Source organism: Sylvia atricapilla, chromosome 20, assembly GCF_009819655.1.
Source record: "Sylvia atricapilla isolate bSylAtr1 chromosome 20, bSylAtr1.pri, whole genome shotgun sequence".
NCBI classification, from domain to species: domain Eukaryota; kingdom Metazoa; phylum Chordata; class Aves; order Passeriformes; family Sylviidae; genus Sylvia; species Sylvia atricapilla.
Window position 1 is genome coordinate 320,315 of NC_089159.1, and position 11,291 is coordinate 331,605.

At 48.6% G+C, this 11,291-nt stretch overlaps 1 protein-coding gene across 1 annotated transcript; it reads right to left on the reverse strand.

The window, feature by feature from the left end:
* Positions 1 to 657: 657 nt before the first annotated feature.
* Positions 658 to 6,888, reverse strand: LOC136370284 (1-acyl-sn-glycerol-3-phosphate acyltransferase alpha-like). Its single transcript, XM_066333656.1, is given in 7 exon segments — positions 658 to 1,155; positions 3,463 to 3,535; positions 4,026 to 4,121; positions 4,355 to 4,530; positions 4,930 to 5,063; positions 6,309 to 6,535; positions 6,537 to 6,888. Coding segments are annotated over 7 exon segments (894 nt in total). The 5' UTR covers positions 6,579 to 6,888; the 3' UTR covers positions 658 to 1,009.
* Positions 6,889 to 11,291: the final 4,403 nt, after the last annotated feature.

Below are 11,291 nucleotides of genomic sequence, written 5' to 3' on the forward strand. Positions count from 1 at the left end.
CCAGCAGAAAAAAGTAAGTCACATCAAGGCTGGCGGGCATCCTTTGACAGAAAACGCAGAAGGCTGGACTCAGAAATCAGGATCTGCAGGTCCCAGAGTGTGTTTGAGTTGAAAGATATATAGATTGTGCTAAAAATCATGAGGTTATCATAAAATCGTCACAGAATTTCAGAATCAGTAAGGCTGGAAAAGCACTCCAAGATCACAGAGTTCATTAACCCAGCACAGCCAGGTCAACCACTAAACCATGTCCCTAAGCACCAGTTACACACATTTTTGAACACTTCCAGGGATGATGATTCCATCTGGGCATGCCAAGGATATTAGGCAGCATACTCCTGCTGTTTGCCTCTGGTTTCTGACTCCCCAGACATGTCGCTCTCACTCAACCCTGAAAGCAAAATCTTCCTCAGCTTAAAAGGGAGGCTAAATATGTCAAAGATACCACCAAGCCCCATAGACACATGTAAGGTCTTTAATTCCCCTCTCCCAAAGCTGCCTTGGTTTCTGTGTGTCATGGCAGAGGTACCTCCCAAATCCTCCCCATGTAGGAGGAAGAAAACAGCACCTTCTCCTGAGTGTGTTCCAGGGGAATGTGGCAGCCCTCAAACCTCAAGGCAGCCACTTCCCAGGCAGCACGGTGACAGGCTTGGGATCAATGCCTCCACTTTGCTGGATGTGAACAGGAAACGGTGGTTATAAGCAGGCAGCAATGATCACAGGAAGGGCCCAGCTCTGCCTGGGGTCTGGCTGGGGGGACATTCTCAGCAATATGATTGCATAGAAATGTCCAGCAGTCCACTGCGTGTCTGTCCCCCTGGGTGGCACAGTTCTCTGGGAGGGTCACAGCAACATTCCCCTGGGAAGCTTCTCTCCTTGGTGGATGTTTTGCATGTCTCTGGTATGTCAGTGTTGCAATCCACAGTTGTCTCTGCTCCAGACCGTCCTGTGGTTGCCGTGGCCTCCCCTCAGCTGTGGCACACACAGCTGGAGCTGGAAGATGGGATTGCTAATGGGAAGCTCTGTTCATCATTCCTGATATCCCCTGGTAGGAGGAGAGCATGGAGTCACGGACCTGCTCCGTCAGCTTGGGAACATCATCTGGGCCCAGGCCCAGCGTCTCCACTTCTGGCAGGATCTGGATGATCATATTTCCTGAAAGAAGGTGAGACAGGGTGGGGGGAACAATACATGAGTGGTATAGAAGAGCCGGAGGCGGTACAGCAGGAGAGGTGATGCCAAACAAGGAAATGGCCTCATTCCCACACTGTGGTGTGGGAGCCCAGCCACATCCCAAATGTACACAGCAAAAACCCAGCCTGGGCTTTTCCCACCCACAGAGAGCACAAGAATCATAAATATGGAAACAGGTGAATGTCTCTTCCAACACAATGCAGTGTTTCATATAGGATGAGTTTTCACAGTGGAAAGATCTCATGGTCTGTCTAGATCATGGGTAAAAAGAAAATGTTTAATACAACACATACAAACTGGCTGGTCTCTGTCTATGTATACCAAACTTAGTATGGTCCCTCCTTCCAGAAACACACTTCGGGATGAGAGAAATTGTGGCCAGGATTCCCTGGTATGTCAGATTTCTCCAGGGGAGCATCTAAGCAATAGACTGGTGTAAACTGGAAGAACTTTACTGGGGAGCAAAGTTCTGTTCTGGCACCAAGAGTCCCCTGTTTTGGCCCAGTGGAGACAAGACAGTGCCTGCACAGACTGAAACCTGGGGATGTGGGGAGAGTCTGTGATGTGTTGTAATGTTTTTGCATGACTTTACATGTGTGCCTGGAGTGAGATCCAGCAGTGCCAGGAGCAGAGCTGTGGGAAGGAGGTAAAACAAGCATACAGAACTTCACAAAAGAAAAGGGTTTGTCATGTTGGATGGGGCTTGGAGCAATCTGGTCTAGTGGAAGCTGCCTTTGGCCATGGTCAGGGGTGGAATGAAATGAGCCTCAAGTCCCTTCCAACCCAAACCTTTCTGTGATTCTATGATTCTGTGTTGCCTGCCTGCACACCTTACACCCAAAGCCAGGCTGGTACCTCACTTCATTTGCTCTTACTGAAAGAGCAGAGTGATGACAAGGCTGTGCTGAAAATTCAGGTCCCTTGGGAACAGAATTCCAGCAAGCACCAGGCATGTTCCATGAATGACACTGTCCAACACCAGGCACAGAACTGGGCTTTCAAGAGGCTCCTCAACACACTGAGAACCACTGTGGACACACAGAGCTGTCCTGATCCACAGACGTGCTCAGTGTGCTAGAATCTTAATCACCATCTTCAGAATCAGCTCTGGCAAAACTTCCAGATGGCAAAGTACAAGAAAAGATAACTATGGTTCTTTCTTAGCAGTGAGGTCTTGCCTGTTTAACGACCATTTGGAAAAGGGCTCACAGATCAGCTGAGCATGGAATTAGCTAACCATGAATTCCCAGGGTGACTGAAGTTGTATATAGACAAATGTACATGTAACTGCAAAATGTCTTTCCTAAAACGTTCAGGGAATTCTTGGACTCTCCATCCTTGGAGTTAATGCAACCTTTTCTGGATTGGTCGCAAAGCATCTGTCTTTAGAATTGGCCTCGCTTAAAGCAAAATGTTCAGCTGCTTCAAAGATCCCTCCCCAGGGGTTTATTCTCTGATTTCCCAGATCAAGGATGTGAAGGGAAGGGAATAGGCTGGCAAAACCCCAGCTCATGGTCCTATTGACCTCAGGTGGGGAAACACTTCCAGATTCAAAAGACTTTTGTGTGTGAACAGGGAGAGGATAAACCCAGCAGGTGAAAGATGACTGGAAACAGGCAATTCCATATTTACCATTTGCACCACTCTCTTTCCAGGTGTCTGCCTGCAAGGGAATGACTACACCCAGGCACAACAATGGGAGGAATGAGAATTTCAGATGCAAATCTTCTCCTCAGGGAACACCAGGGCTAGCCTGGGAAAGAGTGGGAAGTGCCAGAAGTCCATTTTAAGATGGGTGGCAGCTAAGGGAGCGAAGGAACAGGATGGGTTACTTTTCTCTGTTGGAATTTGTACCATATTTTCTGCATTTTCCTTCTGAAGTCTAAGAGTTGTGTATTTTTTCCCCTAAAATTTTATTAGCGGCCAGTAGAAATTTTTTTACCATAAATGTTTCCTAGCTCTTCACGCACCTGCAGATGCAAGGGCAGTGTGTGTGTGGGGGGTGGGGGTCAGGGGCAGGACCTGCCCAAGGACTCTGCTGCTCCTCCAAGTTCTCTTGGACAAGTATTGGACAAGCAGTGAGAAATCCAAGGGGAGAGGGAAAAGTGATGCCTGAAATGTCCCATTTCTTCCCAAGAAGTCAGAAACTGCTGCTTTCTGGGTGCCATCTCCATATTACATGTGGCTCTCTGCCCACCCTGGTCATGGCTCCAAGGACTGAGCTTTGCACCACCACCCAGATCATTCTTTGCCCCAGGTCATCCTCACCTGGTGTAAATTTCTTCTCCTTCTGGTTGTAGAAGCTGTTGTAAGAAGACAACACTACAGGAATAATGGGGACCTGCAGGGGAGGTAGTCTACAGTGAATATACACATCTCCTTATCCTTCCTCCAAAGTTCAACTCATGTTTTCAGATGAATCCTGCACCTTGTTGATAATTATCACCATCAGTGTCACAGCAGACACGCAGAGGATTCTTTGAATATTTAGATCATTTAGCTGTATCACACCATGTCTTTGCTATTGGGTTTTGTATTTTCATCTCTGTATTTAGGCCAACAGCTGTGGATTGTCAAATTACTCTCTACAGAGGCCAACTCAGCAGAAACTTCCCTGTGCAGGACCAGGGCTCTTGTTAAGGGTTCCCACTTTTATCCCAAGCTGTAACAAAGGTTTTCCACTTGTCACAGAAACAGACCCCTCCTGTGCCAACTGCAAACACCCAAGGGCATACTCAATCCATAGGGAAGCAAGGGACCAGGGCCCTGGTTTGCTGGTGGACCACAGTAGGCAAATTGCACTCCAGGGGCAGAAGGAAGGTGGGTCTCACCTGGGCTTTCACAGCCAGCTGGAAGGCCCCACGTTTGAAGGGCAACATAGAGCCACCATGATTGCGAGTTCCTTCAGGGAAGATCAAGACACGCAGCTGCAGGAGGGAGAAGACATTAGGGCGGAAGGACCTCCAGGTACAATTCTAAGCCACTGCAGAGGGATGGTGCCCTGCAGCTCATCTCTGTAGCCCTGACCTCCATTCGTAGAACACACTCTCTCTTCTCACCCTGCTCTGCTCAGTGCCCAGCCCAGAGACAAAAATCTCTTTCCACCCACATCCAGATTCCTGCTTTCCAGTGACTCCTCATTGGACTCCTCCCCACTCACGTTGTCCTTGTGCAGGGAGTGTGCCACCTCTGTCAGGGTGGCAATGGACTTTTCACTCCTCTTGCGGTCAATGAAGATGACCCCTGCGAGCCAGCAGGCCAGGCCAAATGTGCCCATGTACAGGATCTCCTTCTTAGCAATGGGCACACAGCGCCTCGGCAATATCTCCATCATCACTGCAAGGGGACAGCAAGGACAGAACAAGTTGTCATCTGCACTCAGGGTCCTACTAGATTATGGGCAGCAGCCCTCTGCTCTAGGACATGCCACGCCTGAAGATCCATAGAATCCCTGGGGAATTTTGGGGGTCTCCGGGCCATCCACTCAGGACTGGCATTGAAGAAGAGCAGCTATGAGAGGGCTGTGGTCAGCTGAGAACCTTGCCCAATTCCCTTGGAGAGAGTGAAGCTGATATAGCTTGAAAATTCCTCTGATACCCTGGAGATCAGTCCTGGCTTGGGGCTGGCTGGTGAAGCGCTCTGTAGCAGCCACTCCTGCCTTTCTGCCTGGGATTCCATACAAGCCATCCCTACAAACACCTGGGGACAGGAGCAGGAGGCAGTATCACCACATACCCATGATGTCAAGCGAGGTCTGGTGATTCAGCACAAGGACAAAAGGTTTCTTAGTCCTGAGGTTCTCCTTGCCCTTCACCACTATCTGAATGCCAAAGATGTATTTGAGTGGCCGGGTCAGTGTGCGCAAAAACCTGGAAAAGAGGAGTGAAAATTAGCCAAAGAGATGCTGAAATTTGGGACCAAACTCTGCATCCAAACCAGCCCACCTCACACACTGCTCCTGCCAGTTTCCCACAGACAGCTTTGACCATGACTTGGAGAAGAACAATTAGTGCCCTCTGCAGTCAATTATTTTATTACAGAAGACAAATAAACCTTGCAGGTTTCCCTCAAGCTGTACATGACCTACAACTCCAGCAACTACAGTTCCAGAAGTTCTACAGATCAATCAAATATTAGAAAATATCCAGATTCACAACACACCTTTATAATCTGTTTTCCTCCCACCTTGGGGAATACAGGCTGCAGTAAACCTCTGCCTAACCCCACTGGCTGTGGAAAGAGAGGAGTTTGCCTCTAGGTAACATTAGGCTGCAATGCTGGGAACCATATTTGAAGAGCTATTGGTAAAATAACATCTGAAAAAAACAGGTCAGGCACCAAAGTCAAGAGGTGAAGAAACTATCAAAGCAAAAGGCTGATGCTCAGTTAAGAGATATGAATTCCCACAGAAGCATAAAATGGAATAGTAAATCCTACTTCCGCAGCACTTCAGGAGGGTTCAAGCACTGTGGTGCTGCGTAGCAGAGTCATCTTCTTGTCCCCACTCATCCCAGGTTCCTGATTGCCACCACCACTGATCACTCCTGGTCACCCCATGCAGCCTCCAGGTGACAGGATGGGCAACAAGGGGATGGGTTAGGGGACTGCCAGGCCTGGGACACCAGGCTGTCACTGAGCTGATAGGGACACCAGTGCCCATGCAGGGGCCTGCACTGCAGTGTGGTGATGTCTCAGGTGTGCACTGGCTCAGAGAAGAGAATGGGAAGAGTCCCTGGAGTGGCTTTCTCAACACAACTTAGTAATAGAGGGTTCAGCCATGGGGAGGAGGGAAATACATCTCCAAAGACCAGATGAAAGAGCTCTAGTAAAAATAGCAATATGCATTACATCCAGGTTGTTGGCATTACCTGCTTTGGCTAATCTATGTCACTTTTTACTTCCTTTCTTTCCATAATTTGTTATTCTTTTTATCAACCCCAAACCAGTATTAAAACTCACACTCCTTCTCTGAATTACAGTCTGTCATCTCCCCACACCAATATACAACCAATTCCTCCCCACCACACCACACCCCCAGGACCCTCCAAATCAAAGCACTGGATAGAGTGGGCTCTATCAGCACTCAAGGCAGAAAGGAGCCACAGATAACTTACATCATGTTGTCCACGTTACGTCCACGAGGAATACTGAGGATGGCAACCCCAATGCTTATGGTGAAGAGCCACAACTTATAGAAAGTCATCTTGCAGAAGAATCTGAATGCAGGTTTCACCTGGTAGAGGACTAGAAAGGCAACGAGCAGGCAGGTAAAGGGGTAGTGAAGGAGGAAAAGCTCCATCCTTCCAGCCCGGAGCGTGTTGAGCAGAGTAGTGAACGAGTCACGAGCACCTGGTGATGTAGAGCAAAGGTGAGACTCCCTCCATCAGCTGTGTGTGGGTGGTGCAAAGCTGGAATGAAGTTTGGGAGTGAGGCTTCAGCCAGGCTGTGCTCTCTGCTGGCAGCTGCACTCACAGTGGGAAGCCAGTTTAGCAACAGCACTGCAAGAGCTCCAGGAGGGCTGGGTGGCAACAGGGCAAATGCAACAGCAAAGCTGTCTGTGTGCAGTGGCTGTGGGGCTGGCAGTGCTTGGAGAGCCTCTTCAGGGGGCTCTGGGAATAGGAACCCTGAGGAATTTTAAGAGGATCTTTTGTGGGGAAGGGCAGGGTGTATTGGACAGCACAAACCCTGCCCAGAGAAGATGTGGCTGCCTCATCTCTGGAAGTATCCAAGACCAGAGTGGGGCTTGCAGCAACCTGGGATAGTGGAAGGTGTTCCGGGTCATTGCAGGGGTGGAACTGGATGATGTTCAGGTCCATTCCAGCCTAAACCATTCCACGATTCTGTGACCCCAGGCTGTCTCACTTTGTGCAAACATTGATCTTCACCAATGGCTTGGCTGCAAGATGCCCAGGAAATCAGAAATCAGTATTTTGGAGGGGAGAAAGAGAAAAAAGTGATCTGAGAAGCCAGACTCTGTCATACATATCCAGGCACTGGAGGGACCAAGCTAAGCAGCTGAACATTCCACATGAACAGTGGGAAAAGTGGGAAAAGTGCCAAAAGTATAGACAAAAAGGTAAAGCAAGAGCAGCGACTCCCAATGCTTTCCTGGCACATGTCCAGAGGCAGGCACATGTCCAGACAGCATCTGCATAAGCAAGGAGTAAATCAGGAAAATGCAGGTATAATCTGGGAATGCTCTAACTGCATTTCATCTCCTAAAATAACTGTATGAAAAGGAACTTTGCAATAGCTAGAACGACTGGGCTGAAAACCAAATGTTTCATGATTCATCATCTTAGCACCAGGCCTTGCTCCAGCAACTGGCACTTCAAAGGAGTGATGACTCTCAATTCAAGCCAGGACTGAAAGTGCAGATTCTCAGAAGCGAATAGCCTAAGGACCCATTAAACCACGATGCTCATCACCTACAACCTAAAAACCAAAGTCAAATCCTTGAGGACAGTAAAATGGGCAAGACTCAGTGATATTTCATGAAGAAACTGAGGAAAGACATAATAATATAGAGAGGCATTGCCTGTGCTCCCTGCTCCTCTGGCTTAGCCAGGCACCCTTCTTCTCCTAATTTTCATTGGAGAGAGATGACTGTAGCCTCACTTCTCAGATCTCCCAAGGCTTCCCTGCAACCACAGGAGAGGCAGCCAAAGCAAAGAGCTTTTCCACAGCCTCTGAACTGACCCTACACCAGCACATGGACACTATAAGAGCCCCATGTGTGCACACTGGGACCCTCTGAACTGGTGCTTGCAGAGACCAGGTCCCTATGGGAGCCAGTGCTTAGAGAAAAACCATGGCTTCTTTCTGCTTCTCCAAGGTTTGATGCAGCAAACACTTTCCTGTCAGCCTTTCCTGTATCTCATCTGTACAAAATTATGGCCTTTTGCAACTGGGGGAAGGTTGATTTGATGCATAACTGGTTCATTGTGACCTACCAGAGAGAGGTTCCTAAAATGTAATGCCAGTGAAAGGAGTGGAATAGCTGTCCTGCAAGGATGGCCGTGGTTTCCAAACCAAGGGTACTGTTGTCAGGCTCCTGCTGTAGAAGAAAGTTTTGACACAACTCTGCACATAGAAACCCACCCAGAGTGTCAGGGAGAAGGAAGTCTGCAAGTTCACAACAGTTCAGAAAGCACTGAAAAGGTTTTTTTAAATCACTCTCAGCAATTTTCAAAGACTTTACAGAAACATTAAGGTTGGAAAAGATCTCCAGGATCATTGAATCCAACCTGTGACTGATCCCCCCAACTTTGTCCCCAGCCCAGAGCACTGAGTGCCATGTCCAGTCTTTCCTTGGACACCTTGAGGGATGGGTACTCTGCCACTGCCCTGGGCAGCCCCTTCCAGTGTCTGACAACCCTTTCCAAGAAGAAATTCCTCCTGATATCCAACCTGAAACTCCCCTGCTGCAACCTGAGGCCACTCCCTCTCCTCCTGTCCCTGTTCCCTTGGAGTAGAGCCCAGATTCCCCCTGGCTGCACCCTCTTGTCAGGGAGTTGAGCAGAGTAAGGAGGTCTTTGATACCAACAGCTGGTAAATGTCTCTGATGAGTATGGAGAAAGCCAAGGACGTTCCCAATTCACCATGGACAGACGGGCAGCTCAGATATAACACAACATTCAGGCTTCAAACCCACAGATACCAAAATCAGCAGCAATAATTTTCTCCTGTTGCAAGGATCCCCAGCACCTGGATCCATCCTGCTCCCATTTCAGAAGCAGTCAGCTCTTGCCTAACCTGAAAAGAGTTTTCAGAAACTGTAGCTCTAATGAAGATCCCAGTCTCCAGACCAAGTGTATCCACACCCTGCTGACTCCCTTCTGCCCCTGGGTCTTTGCACCCGCTCCAGAGCCTGGCTCAATTTAAGTGAATCTGAGATACGGAGAGGAGGGACCCTGAGCTTTTGTCACAAAATTTTAATGACTCTCCCACTCCCCAAATCTGCTCAGCCACACAATGGCCAGAAGACAGAGGGGAGCCAGGGAAAGTGATCCAATGTGCTGGGAAAAGGCCAAGAAAATTGTCTCCTTCACCATATAAAGACTCAGAAGAGGACAGAATGCTGTCAGCATAGCAACGGGTGAGAGAGAGGAGTTGGTGAAGCCAAAGACCCCAATTGACTTCAAAATGCAAAGCAATGATTCCAGCACAAAACATGATGACAGGATTTTGAAATGGGAGTGATTCCCACTGAAAATTGCTGGCCTAAATATCTACTCTGAAACAGATTGGAACAAGCAGAGGGGCAGACACCAATCTCTTCTCTCTGGTAACCAGGGACAGGACCTGAGGGAACACTTGGAGCTGTGTTGAGGGGTTTAGTTGGATATCAGGAAAGGTTCCTCCCCCAGAGGGTGCTGGGCACTGAACAGATTCCCCAGGGAATGGGCACAGCCCCAAGGCTGCCAGAGCTCCAGGACTGTTTGGGCAATGCTCTCAGGCACAGGGTGGGATTGTTGGGGTGTATGTCCTGGGCCAGGAGTTGGACTTTTCAAGTCAGGATATTCCACATTTCTATGATAAGTTATCAAAGGGCAGTGTTGGGTCTGGCCGAGGATAGCATCAGTCACTGGCCTCCAAAGCATGAACAGGTCAAGAGGGAATTAATCACTCACTCCTCACTTAGAGGCATTAACATTGACACTAAAATCTTCAGAGGGATTCTGGGGTAAATATATTAGAGAAAGGTCATCAAGACTGACGAAACCATTTATGATGCTCTGGCTGCAACTCCATGATGAATCTATATAACCTTCATTTTTACACAGCACAAACTCTCTTTGGAGACCAATTTATGAGAAAAGGCATGGCTGGAAGTGCTTATATTGACAAGAGAAGTTTTACAATAAAAGGTGTTCCAGCGCATGAAGATGTCTGTGGTATCAAGACAGGTCTGACAGAAAAGAATGCAACAGCATGGAGCAGCCTGGGCTGCAGGACTTGCATACATGGGATAGTTTAGATCCCAGACAGGTGAACTCTGGCTCGGAAGTAAAACAGTTTATCACTGTAAATCACAGGAAAATTGAAGTGGGAATGAACACCAGGAGGTTTGCAGGCCAACCAGCTACTCAGAGCAGAGTTAACTGAAAATCCAGAAAACTTGCTCAAGGCCTAGACAGTTTGAGAGAATACTCAAGATTGGAGATCCCAAGATTTCTCTCATCCCTGTGTCTGCATCACACCACTATCACATGGAATAATGTTTGTTTTGTCTAAAGATTACTGCCCTTGTTGTAACCTGCATCTGTTACCTGTTGTCCTTTCCCTGTGAACCTGTGGGAAGTGTCCATCTTCACAGCCACTCCTTAGAGAGACTGAAATCACTCCCCACCCCCATTCTCCAGACTGAGTAGATCCAGATTTCTCAGCCTGTCTTTGCACCCCATGTGCTGCAGCCCACTGAGCACTTTGGTGGGCATCCACTGAGTCAAATTGTAGTTGGCACAGGGAGAAGGATCTGACAGGATGAACTTAGGATGGACCTCCAGATCTGACCTGAAACTGCTAGGGGAGGCTGCTGGTGGGAAAGCAAGCAAATGAGAGGCCTCAACAGCTGGGAGGGACGGCTGCCCTTCTGAAACCAGCAGCAGAAGCTGATCAGGGCAAACCATCCCATCCTAGCTGCTGCAGGAGAAACCCCCCATCTCAGGAGCTCCACTGGCCAAGGTAGACACATGTCAGGCACTCTACGGATAATATCCATGTTGCTGTACCAGCATTACATAGGTTTGATCAAGCTGATAAAGTGTAGGGACATCTGTGGACGGCAGGGACAAGGTACTCTGCAGACCTGAGATATTCCAGAAACACGTGGTTTTATTGCAAGGGTCATGGGTAAAGAGGGCTGCTTTCAGCCACCAGCCTCGGCTGAAGGGAAGCCCCAAAGAGAGAGGGAGGGAGAGAGAGGGGGTATGAGGTAAGGGAGGTAAAAAGCTACGAGGGGTTAGAGAGGTAAGAAGAGTGCCGGGGTCAGAGCGGGAGGAGAGAGGGAGGTAGAAGAAGCAGAGGGAGAGAGCGGGCAAGAGAAGGGATGAAGAGGCAAGAGCACAGGGAGAAGAGAAGAGACAAAGAGGTAA